General features: G+C 36.5%; 1 protein-coding gene across 1 annotated transcript in view; it reads left to right on the forward strand.

Annotated features, from left to right (window-relative positions):
• The window catches only part of HDAC9 (histone deacetylase 9), a 362,822-nt gene that overhangs the window by 199,612 nt on the left and 150,555 nt on the right, over nt 1-12,655 (forward strand). Inside the window, exons 15-16 of the mRNA XM_075062391.1 lie at nt 3,319-3,439; nt 8,289-8,338. Of these exons, the coding sequence (XP_074918492.1) occupies nt 3,319-3,439; nt 8,289-8,338 (171 nt within the window). The remainder of the gene's footprint in view (nt 1-3,318; nt 3,440-8,288; nt 8,339-12,655) is intronic.

Here is a 12,655-nt window from a genome sequence, read left to right on the forward strand (position 1 = left end):
ATAACCTGCTAGGTCTTGACATATTGGACCTGAAAATCATGACATTGTTCTGACCCAAGTCCTAAGTCATTGGAGTTTTGGTACTATGGAAACTGACCTTACAGGCAAAAGATTATGACAACTAATGGCAATTTAAAAAAATCCTAACCCTTTTTAATATTTCTAAAATAGTTTTTCTGTAATCTGTGGACTTGTATACGTGAACATTTAGTTAGCAGCAAGCTGGGGTATAAATTCACCCTGCACTAACTTGCTGCACATTAACTATGTGGAATCTTCTGACAGTCACTAACAGTTTTTTAGTGCGTTGTGGTCTAGTCCTGTTTCAAAGTGAAGTAGATCAACGGAGGGCGGGTCTAAACTACCGTGGTAAATCGATCTAACTTACGCAACTTCAGTTACGTGAATAATGTAACTGAAGTTGACATAGTTAGATCCACTTATCACGGTGGCTACACTGCACTGTGTCGACAGGAGAGCGTCTCCCATCGACTTCCCTTACACTTCTCGGGGAGGTGGAGTACACAAATCAATGGGAGATTGTTCTCTCATCGATTTAGTGTGTCTTCACCAGTCCTGCTGAGTCGACACTCCCTGCATCAATTACAGCAGTGCCAATCTACCGGTAAGTGTAGACATACCCTAAGGAATTGTCAGTGTGTGGCAGCAGCATTCACATGGACAATTGTTGCATGGCAGGCTGATGTTGGGTGGATTTATACCCAGACTTGCTGCAAACTGAATGTTCATGTGGACAAGCCACCTATGTGATCTATGTGTATGAACATGCAGCGTAAAGCGTATATGGGCACTTATTTGAGATGACCTGCGTATTGCACTTGGGCCTTTGCCACTTGTGACTAATGCAGCCATTCCAAGCTCATTCTGATAAAACATTGACACCACATCTGTTTATCTATCTGATTAGAAAAATATTTTAGCTGACCTAAAAACTATCCTTCCCTCCCTATCTCTGTAGAGAATTGTGTACATATGTTGTGAAACAATTGATAGAAATATATACATTTTTTAGAGAGAATGGATGAATAAACAAATCTTACCAGTTACCACACTTTTGAAGACAAAATATTTTTATCACTAACTCCATGAAGAAACATAATGTGCTGATTTTGATTGTGGAAAAGTGTGTCAAAAGGATGTGAATGTGCTGCTACAAAATCTCACGTGAGACTGGAGAGGCCGGGAGAATTTGGAGATGAAAAAAGAGCTTGTCATTTAGTCCATGGATTGTTCCCTAAACTTTATTTTCCATTGTTGTGTCCAGTCTAGTTTTAAATTATGCACCAAATAAGACTTCCACCATTTCTCTTGGGAGACTAATCCACAGTCCTCTAGGTCTAATTTTTAGGAATATGTTTCTGATTATTCAGCAAAATTTACCTCTGCTTAGCTTAGTATAAATTATGCCCAGTCTAGCTGGACCACCCTAGACAACTCTTTTTCCTCAAAACTTGCTCTCTTCAAATATATGTAGGGCCCTACCATATTCATGGTCCATTTTGATCAATTTCATGGTTACAGGATTTTAAAAATCATAAATTACATAATTTCAGATATTTAAATCTGAAAGTTCATGGTGTTGTAACTGTAGGGGTCCTGACTCAATGCTGAAGGTAGCAGCACAGAAGTAAGTGTGGCATGGTATGGCATTGCCATCTTTACTTTTGCACTGCTGCTGCTGGCCGGGTGCTGTCTTCAGAGTTGGGCACCTGACACTCTCCAGCCTCCCAGTTCTGAAGACAGCACATAAGTAAGGGTAGCAATACTTCGACCCTACTACAATAACCTTGCAACACCCTCCATGAGCCTCTTTTGGGTCGGGACTCTAATTTGAGAGATGCTGGTTTCCCTGTGAAATCTGTATAGTATAGGATAAAAGTACACAAAAGATCAGATTTCACGGGGGAGACCAGATTTCATGGTCTGTGACATGTTTTTCATGGCCGTGAATTTCATAGGGCACTAAATATATGTAATTGTTGCTTTTGTGCCCTGATGAAGAGGAAAGTTTAGTGTTTTGCAATGTGTGTGTGATGATGATGGTGGTGGTGGTGGTGGGGAGGGGGGTTGATATGTAATACTGAGTGCTAGAAAGTTACCTCCAGGAAAAAATAAGTTTCTAAATGAAATTTATCAAAAAGAACAGTCATCCAAATCGTGGAAGTATATACTTTGAAAAATGACTCCATGAAAATATCATGGGGTTACATGTGTATTGTCCCTCAGGAAGTTTCATATCTATTTACTTACATACAGACCATATTTGATGGGAGTAGATCCTCAGCCTGAGTTATGACAGTTTGCACCAGCTGAGGATTTGACCCATGTGGTTTCTAGTTGTCAACACTGCAAATAAAACCTAGGCTTTTTAAGTTGATCTGTTTTCTTTCTGCTTCTACAGTAATAAAGACATCGTGATCAGAACTTGCTGCTGATTATGCATAAACCAGAATAAACTGGGTGCAGTACTAACAGGAGTAGAAAGTAGTAAATGCTTATTTATGTCACTGTAGAAAGCGAATATAACTAAATATGCACAGGGAGAAGATCTGTTGAGTAAGCAAGTGTCATTTTTACAGTTTTTTTAACTGACTGCTTTAATGGAGCTAGAAGAATATCCTTGAAGTTTAACAATGCTGTACCGGAAAGGTAAAGACTGGGTAAGTATTTAAAGGGCCAAACTCCAGTTACAATAGGTAAGGAAGCCATAAAAATAAAAAAGAGGCAGCAAATGAATCTGAGTCTGGCAGAATGAAACTCTATGGAGACCAATCCTAAATTCAAGAAAAAAAGTACTTTTAGCTTACTTTAAATGTATGACTTTTATATTTTCCTTTCTATAAGAATAAATTGACACTGTGGTAAGTAATAGTGGCACTAGCAAAACACAGTGATCCTTATTTCAAAACTCATCTGTGGCTTCCGGGTGCGAATACACTGTTTTCTTTAATAGTGAGATATTCAAAGTGGATTGAGTACTATAGAAAACACATCTGTGTTTGTTTTCTAACTCTTATTGGCTTGTAACGAGAGAGAGAGAGAGACTTCTTTTTTCTGTTATGTGAAATACTGTATCTTGCTAACTTTAAGTTAATACTTAACCACAGCATTTGTGATAAACCACACATGCATTTGTTTTTCATCTTTAGTGTACTTTAATAAACAAATCAGTGTCACATTCCTGCATGATGCAATTTCAACCCATTATTAATCATACTAAATGTTATTTTGGACCTTTACTTCCCCCCCTCAAATATTGTCAGTGGAATATTGTAGGCCTCTGCTGTTTTCTTTCAGCGAATTCGAGGTCGAAAAGCCAGTCTGGAGGAAATACAGCTGGTTCACTCTGAACATCATTCACTGCTATATGGCACCAGCCCCCTGAACAGACAGAAGCTGGACCCCAGGAAACTCCTAGGTCTGTACAGGCCTCTATTCTACTGAGAACAGCACATTCCAGCACTGTCATTAGTCATAGCTGGTGTCAGTTTAAAATACTTGGCAAGCAGTGTGACAAAAATTCACTTTTTCCAAATGCATTGCTAAGTGAAATGAGAATGTTACAGGGGAAGCCAATATACATTATTAAAATGCACTGGCTGGAAAACAACAATAGAAGTTTCTCCACATTTGGTTTTACATCATTTTAATATTAACCCTTTAAGTTATTTCTGCCAGAAGTCAGTAACTATGGAAATTTGGAATGCAGTAGATCTTCTATTTCTTTATGTCCTTCATCTAAAAATAAGAGTTAAAAATACATTTGCTTGTCAAAACTGTTCTTCTGCTGTTCTCATTCGTTTTATTTATTTTAATCTTTATTTCAGCTGGGCTGAATATAGATACCATTCATCAGATTTTGCTGATAACTGAACTTTGTGTAATTGTGCAGTATGCAGTGTAGAGTGTCTTTGTGTAACATAAAACCATATTTAAAGTATTAAATGGTTTTTAATGGATATGTAAAAATAAAAACAAGCCATCAGCACTGATGTGTCCCAAGAATTATATTCGGATGCATGGTCAGTGTAGAGCATATATTTTAATTTTAGGAACAGTAGGGTTAGATTTTAATCTCATGTAAGTATTGCACAAGGCAATGTATTTTGACAAACCTATAATAGTGAATGTTGCACTATGCACATTAGAATTCTTAGCTACTTTTATTTCACCCAGTATAAGACATGGAGCTTTATATTTATGACATACCCTTCCCACCAGAAGCTTTTTTTTTTTCCAGACATTCATTAGTAACTATTTCTACAACCACAGTAAAATAAAACAGTTATTTTGCTGTAGAAATGGTGATGCTAATAATTTCTTCAGGAACATTGATTAACTGCTTCTGCAGTGAGGCGCTAGAATAGATAAAGAAAACACAATAATCTTTTGTGAGCATTTATATTTTTATTAGGCCATGTCTGTGGGATGGCAAAAATAAAAAAACTACAACAATTTGGTACCACTGGTCGGGAACTCGAATTTGTCTATGTGAAATATTTCCCATTGAAAATTTCATGAAATTGATAAGTTCCCTCAACGCATTTCAATGTCAACAAAACTGCATTTTTTGGACAGAAGACTGTTCTGTTGAAATATTTTTGACTAACTCTACAATTTGGCTTCATGTGGTAACTCAAAGGAAAGGTAATGGTTGACAAATTCAACTAGTCTTTTGTTCCCCAGCTTCACTGACCATGCACACAGTCATGCATAGTAGACACTTTTCAGTGGAACACCACAGATGGTAGGCCTGGTGGAAACAACAGATTTATATTGCATTAAACTATTTTATATTCAGAAATATCCAAACCTTTCTTTGTAACTTAAAAATAAAAAAAGAAACTGCTTAGGGCGCTAGTGTTAAAAGTGACTTACAGGAGATGGGGTAAATCTAGCATGAGAAATTTAATACTTGCTAATTAAGTGTGTGTTTTACAAATTACATATTAAAGCCCTGATTCAGGAAAACATCTATCTTCAAAAAGGGTGCTTAGCCACATACTTATGTCCTGATAAATCAATAGGATTTAAGCACATGGTTATAGTTAAGCAGGTGCTTAAGTGCTTTCCTGAAGAGGGATGGATTTATACACGTGGTTACATTTTTCCTGAATCAGGGCCTGAGTTCAGTTATAACAAATGATCATTTTACAAATTATGTAACCTTTTAGAAATTATGTAACTTTGCACTATGAAAAAGTTAAGCTTTCGATTACTCACGTTTCACTACAGTGTGTTAAATAAAATGACATGTTGCATTACATCTTGATGTGATGCAAATTAATACAGGAGATGATGTGTCATATTACATTATGGTCTAATGTGACACCATTTCAAACCTCTTTTAACGAGCACAAATGCATAACAATCAGTCATTTCCATGTAGATCCTGCAAGTTCAGTGTGAATTTTTTTTCTCCCGCCGTCATTATGAAAATGTTTCTGAAAAAGTAAGTTTCCAATTACCACAAATTTGTAAATGTGAAAAATTTGCTGTCAGCTTATATGCTTCATTTAAAGTCGAACAAAAAGATATATTTAGACAGCATATATAAGTATGCTACAATTTTTGTGCATTCCTATGTGATCACTCAGCAGTACCCTCTTCAATGTGAGGGTTGATACTGGAAAACAGTTAAGGTCTCCAAACCTCCCTTGTGTTCTGCAAGCTTTCATACAGTATTACTAGACTCTCCATCTTTCCACAAAGTAATGTTTTGCTGCTGCCTCTTCTTTCGCTCACCAAAGCCTCAATCTTGCATTGTGAATCACTCACACAGACTGCAGTATCCGTGTGGATTACTGTCCTGGCACTTAACTTTGCATCATAACCCTCTTCTCCAGTTTCCTGTGTATGAGAGTTCACCAGAGAATCCTTTCCTTTGTGGTCTTACATATCAGAAAAGGAAACCTTTGTGAGTCTCCTATTTTAATATTCCTTTATTTGTGCTCTATAGTGTATCCATGACTAATAGAGCAGACCACTCCAACACCATATCCCTCAGATTTTTGCCTGATGGTCATTTTCTTCAAGGGTTTGGCTCTCAATCTTACAGAACGTGTCCTGATGCAAGACTGAAGAACTTACTGTGAAGTTTTCATTCTCCTTCCACTTCATCTGATATATTCAAATCCCTTTTTTTTCCTCTTTGATACATTTTGTGAAAAATCAAGCAGTAGGCATTTGCCAAGTACTTTTGAATAATTTCCAAATATCATTGTCTTATTTTGAAAATTTTTACTGCTGGTTTTGGTTTTTTTTCTTTTCTTTTTTTTGTCTTTTTGTTTTGTCAACAAAGCTGGAGGCTCTTTCATTGCTGTGAGGATCATTAGGTGACCGTCCTACTCCCTCTTAGCAAAACCTTTTCATACTGTTCTTTCAAAGAGATCTTGATGTTTTTCCTGTTCTGTTATCACTTTGCTATCTGCTTCTCTGACAATTGTGCAATAGGGAATGAGTGTTTCTGGTAAATTTCTTGATGTGTTGAAAAGTCTTTGTACATATTTTCCCCTGTGTTGATACTTCAGTGTTGAATACTGTTTGTTGATGGATTTCTACATCTTGCTTCACCATCTGCTCTCTTTTTGTGACAATTCCTATATGCATCTAGCATTAAGATATCTTGGAATTCATCTTTCTTCTCTCATGTTCCATCAGTTAGCCACTGGATTTATTGAAAAAAATTCTAGTTATACAATGTTTTGAAAATGTCATCCTTTGTCTTACATGAAACTTTAGTCATCTCCTCCTAATACTTTGACAGCACCTCAAACCTGTTATTTTTAATTATGTATTTTTTTAGCACCCTTTCCCAGACTTTTTCATCATCTCATCAGAAAAATGTGAAAAAGTGCCCTCCACATCAGCCACTGGATCTGCATTGCAAGTGACCTAATGACCCCCTTCCATATCTCCTTTCTGGCATGCCCCAGAGTGTCTACCTACCCTGGTGTATCTGGGGTAATCATCCCTCTATGACATATTGTGAGAGAATACTCTGTTCAGCTACTGCATGTGCAGTCCCCTTGCATAGCCACATGGGAGCTCTTAAATTGGTGTAGATGGCTTTGTTTAGTCCCTCTGTACCTGTATTATTTTCACCCTACATTAATTGATCAATATGCCCTGTTCAGCAGATTAGAAATAGCTGCAAATTCAGTGTGTCTTGGATTTTACTATCAGACTAAGGCACTTTCTTCCAATTTTCCAATCTAGTCTCTCAGTGCTGAAAGACGATAGTTTATAATCTTCATTATACACTTCGTTCATACTAGTTAAACACAAGCAACTCTAGCCTTTGGCTCTTCCTCAGCAATGGATTGCTACTTTCTAGGCAGCTTGAATTGATCCACCATCTAGCATTTCCTCTGTGTTGAAGTTACAAAACTAGTTCGGTGGTACATTGGGGGAAATTTATGTTCTCTTCCACAACTGCTCTGGAAAGATTTTCCTAGAGCCAAATTACATACTCCAATAGTGTATTCCTACCTAATTTAACCTCTAAGTTCAGAGGCAGTAAAAACTGAATATAGGACTGACTTAAAACTAAGTAACAACTTCAGGATATATTGAGTCATCATATTGTGGAAATTAAGGGAAATAATAAATTAGACTGTGTAATCTGTATGTTCTTTGTCTAAATTCCATTTAGTATAGTAATGCTATCAATTAATATATTACTGCTGAAATATACAGTTATCTATGTTAATTATAAGCTATTAAAATACTCATATAATTACACATTAAATGAACTCATACTGTAATTGTCTGGACCATTAAGAGTACCAGCATTCACATTGACTTTCAGTGAGGTTTCATGCCTAACCCCCATTTTTTGAAAATCCCAGCCTAACCAGTTTAACAGCTTTATTAGTGTTTCAAAATTTAACCCCAAAATCCAAAGACTGATTTTGATCTTTTTAGTGCTAATCACAGTGTTATTCTAAAGTTATAGTATTTTCGTTTAACTTCTGTTGGTGAAGACGACAGCTTTCCAGCTCCACAGATTTCTTCTGCAGGAAGACCTGAAAAGGAGCTCTGAGAAGCTTGAAAGCTTGTCTCTTTCACCAAGAGAAGTTGGTCCAATAAAAGATATTACCTCACACACTTTGTCTCATAACCTGGGGCCAACATGGCTACAGCAACACTGCAAACAGTATTTTAGTTGACTAATTATTGAGAGAGATTAATACATTAGGATTGAATTAATGAAGATTATTTTTCTAGTTTTATGCTTATTGTTGTCTTTTCTCTTTAACATATAGGCAGCGTGTCTCAAAAAATCTTTTCCTTGTTGCCTTGTGGGGGACTTGGGGTAAGTAGAGGCTGTCCCAATGTAATCTGTACAACATAAATTGATTTTTAAAGTAATTTATCATCTTTAGTCTCATGTTCAGCAGGTCCTACACTTGTGGAGCTAATATACAATGACAGAAAATAAAAATGAAGCTTTTGTCTTAGTGCCATACTGATTTTTTTCTAGATACTGTGCATTGCAATATATTCATAATCTTAGAGTGCAGTATCACGGGGCAATATTTTTGTCCTGATAGGAGGTATATTACTTGTCTGTCCTTGTACATATTTTCTTTTATGCGTGGGTTTTTGAGAAAACTAATGTGATAATTAGAGGGGCTGTATTGTAGTAAACTGTTCTTGGATATAGCGAAAGCCTGATAAAGAGTACTTAATAGTTAATGCAGCACTATGTTCCACAGAAAGGAAAAAAATAAAGAACATGTACATAGCACTTTGCATAATGGGCATTGTTTACTAGCAGTCAGGGCATAATTTTTGTTAATAAAATATTAAATAGAATTTTTGACCAACCTTTTTAATACCAAATTATGGAAACTATTTATTCTGCTACATTTTGAGCCAGTGGGTCCAGATTTCTAGGAGAAACTGTTCCAATATTAGGAAAAGAATCAAAATTAAAAAAAAAATTCCTCACAGAAGAGAGCTCTATCAACATTTGTTAACATTCTCCTGCTATTTACTATTGAAGGTCGTAACAGTTAGAAATGTTTTTCCATCTACAATTTTTTTCACTGGTGGTTCCTTTATCTACCCTATGTTCTGTGGTCTAAATGGAGCTGTAAACAATCACTGTCAGTAAAATTAAGGTGCAATGCTTAGATTATTGGCCATTGATATGCTGGCTGAGTGTTGCACATTTGTTCTAGCTCCCTTTCACTGTTTTTGTCTTCAGGAGTGAAACCACAGTCTCTAGAGTACAATTGGAGCTAGAGGCCAACTTCCATTGAAATGCTACAAATTTGCTTTTTCTCTACTGAAGCTTGCCAACACATTTTATATGCTTTTGTCCCCCACACAGGATAATTTCCATACCACTAGAATCTTTGCTGTGGGTTTTTCTTATTATGAGATATTATCATGAAGCATGAACTTGACAAAAAGCATATACAGGCTACAGGGCTTTATAATTATTGTTGTTATTTGGTAATTTCTAAAGATTTCATTAATAGAATTAAGGAACAGACTCTCAAAGGATGTAAATCATTGTGGCTATATTAGCTGAGGATCAGGTCCAGTATTTTAAGCCTAGTGACTAATGGTAATAGCATTCTATATATATTCAGGGTGTGTGTACATGGCCAAATCAGGTCCTACTGAGGCAAAACTGTCATTATATTTATTGGGGATTTTGTTTGAGAAAGGACTGAGCAAGAAATGAGGAACAACTTCAGGAGATGTTGTCTGCATTTTGTGAGCAAATAGTAGTTAATAAGAGGTACCTGATACCTAGGATTGCTCAAGAGCATGGGAAACTAGTAAAGGATGCCATGTGTTCACAGTGTTTTGGAAAACATTTTGTTTGTTTGTTTAGTAAAATTTTGGAGAATCTTACTTCTGAGAAATAGGTCATCAAGATATTGACTGATGTGTGCAATGAGAAAAAGGCGGGGGGGGGGCTTAACAGTGCTTCTAGAAATGAGAGGCGTGTTTGTTGTTCTGCACTAAGTCTACCGCTAACGCAGGTCAGGAAATACTCAGCCAACCTTTGTTCTTTCAGATATTTAGAGGAACCTGCACTTTGTCAAACTCATTTGACTCATTTCTGATAAAGAAGCATATAAACAGAAATATATGTTGTTGTATTATACTCTGTTTGGTGTACCGCTAGTTAGTTTGCCTCTTTTTATTTTATTTTTGTGTTTGGTTAGGGACTCTTTTTAGAGAGGGAGGAAGGAGATTATGACCTTTTCCAAAGTAAATGGTCAGTTTAGGAGACCTTTTTTTGGCTGAATTTAATTGTCTCTTAGTTAAAATGAGCTCTTTCTATTATAAGGGTGGAAGCAGTGAAGGGTCACTTTTTTTTTGAAAGCTTTTGGGATAATGGGGATAGTATTGCATAATGCAGTAAACCCAGCCTACTTCTTGTCTGAATGTTTTATGTGATGGGGTGGATGAGTTTGAATGCAGTTTTCTCATTTGTTGGTGAGAATATCTTTGTTTTCTTTTGTTTACTTGTGTTACAATGAAATTCAAGTCTGTATCCTGTCGTAGAGAATATAGTGGGAAAGAATATATGAAAGACTCTCCTTCTTTAAGAAGTTCTGCATCTGTGTGGAGTTCTCTGTTCTGTGTTTGAGGCATTGATAAATAATCAGCAATGACTTGCAAATGGAAATATCTAGTGCCAGATTGTCAGCTGGCGTCAATTGGAATAGCTCTATTGAAGTCCATTGACACAAGCTGAGAGTCTAGCTCAGAGAAAGTTTGCTCATTCTAAGTATATTATACACAGTGTTGTTATTCAAAGAAGGTATCTTTTTTCCTTTTTTTCTATTATTATTAGGAGGAGTAGTAGTATGCACAGGGTGCTTGGCAGTTTTTGTGTGATTTTCTTTTCTATGCTAATATAATAATATGGATAACCTATTTTTAAGCATAGTTCCTTGCACAGGGGAGAAAATGATAAGATGCAATTTTTTTGACCTCCCCTTGTAGTATTTTTGGAATTTTAAGCCCCAATCTTGCAAAGAATTGTGCACATGCTTAAAATTAAGCAGGTGCATCATTTTTGTAGAATTAGGGTCTTAGTGGCCAGCTCTATTATGTTAAATGTTGTTCTTGTGCTGGTTTGATTATTAATTCTATGATTGGGTTATTATAGGTAGTGAAATATAGAAAATTATCAGGCTGTCTTGATACTTATCAAGTTTATCAACTCCTCTTGCATTAAAATATAGGGAATATATGATGATTTGTTGTGATATAAAGTTTTTGTCAATGTGAGTTTGGAATGGCCATCAAAAACTGTAAGGTCATCCTAGGAGAAAGCATTGCAACTCAACATAGAATGCTGGTCCTTGACTATGGATACATATAATACATTAGAAGAAAACAGTCCAAAGCAGTACAGAAAACCAAGTGGTGTAAGCTTAACAAACTTAGCAGGAAGTGTTGGAGAAGATCTTTTTAGAAGGCTTAGAGAAAATGTGAATGAATGGTAGATTCATGTTGCAAGCAAAATTCAAGAATGTGCACAGAGCCCGCTTGGTGAATAGAAGCAAGAGCCTTTGTCCCCAGTGAGATCTGGTGGCAGAATGAGAAAGTTCAAGATGCTGAGAAGGAAAAGAAAAAGTGTTTTAAACTTTGGCAATCAGTGCTCCAACAGCAGGATTTTCCGAAGTATAAAATAGCCAAAAAAAAAAAAGGTGGGGGGGGGCAAAGAAAGAGATAGCAGCTGCTAAGGCTAAAGCCATGGAAGGTTTAAATGCCCATTTTGACATGAAGGAAGGTGAGAAATAAATATATTGATTGGCAAAGACCTGTGGTAAGTGAACTAAAGACAGTAGTGAGATCAAAGTAATTAAAGGTAAAAGTGGATATAATTAATCAACGAGAACCAGATTAAGGAACAGTGGAGAAACTACTTTGAAAAGCTAATGAATGGAGAGAAACCAATAGAACTATGCCCTATGATAAAACAAAACCAAGGTCTGGTGGCACCAGACCTAAAAGAAAAAGTTATAAAAGCATTGAGCCACACGAAAAATAAGAAAAATCTCAGTCCTGGTGGCATACAGCAGAGTATGGAAGCAACTGACATGAACATATTGACGTAACTGTTTAATTGTATCATGAGGATTGAGACGATGCCTGATGCCTGGAGAAAGAGCACATTAGCATCAGTATTAAAGAGAAAAGGAGATGTACAAGACTGTGGTAACCACATAGGCATTAAACTCATGAGCCACACAATGAAGATCTGGAAGAAAGTTATTGATAAGAGACCTCAAACAGAAGTAAAGGTCAGTAACAATTAATTTGGATTCATGCCATGCAAGTCAACAATAGTTGCTATCTTTGCATTGAGATTGCTTGTGGAAACATATAGAGAAAAGAGGAAATCCCTGTATGTAGTATTTATCAGTCTTGAGAAGGCTTATGACCACATTCAGAGAGAAGTCATCTGGTGGCTTATAAGACTGGAACAACCAGAAGGCTGTAAGGATGTCTAAATTTATGGCAGCATGTAGAATGTCCAGCTAGCATGGTATAAATAGCTTGGCATGCTTAGGTGAGGCAAGGGGAATAAAGTGCCCTACACAACTGAATGCTTAGGGTATGTACCCTACATAGGCTCTTTGCACACTTAATC

This window comes from Chelonoidis abingdonii, chromosome 2 (genome assembly GCF_003597395.2).
Source record: "Chelonoidis abingdonii isolate Lonesome George chromosome 2, CheloAbing_2.0, whole genome shotgun sequence".
NCBI classification, from domain to species: domain Eukaryota; kingdom Metazoa; phylum Chordata; order Testudines; family Testudinidae; genus Chelonoidis; species Chelonoidis abingdonii.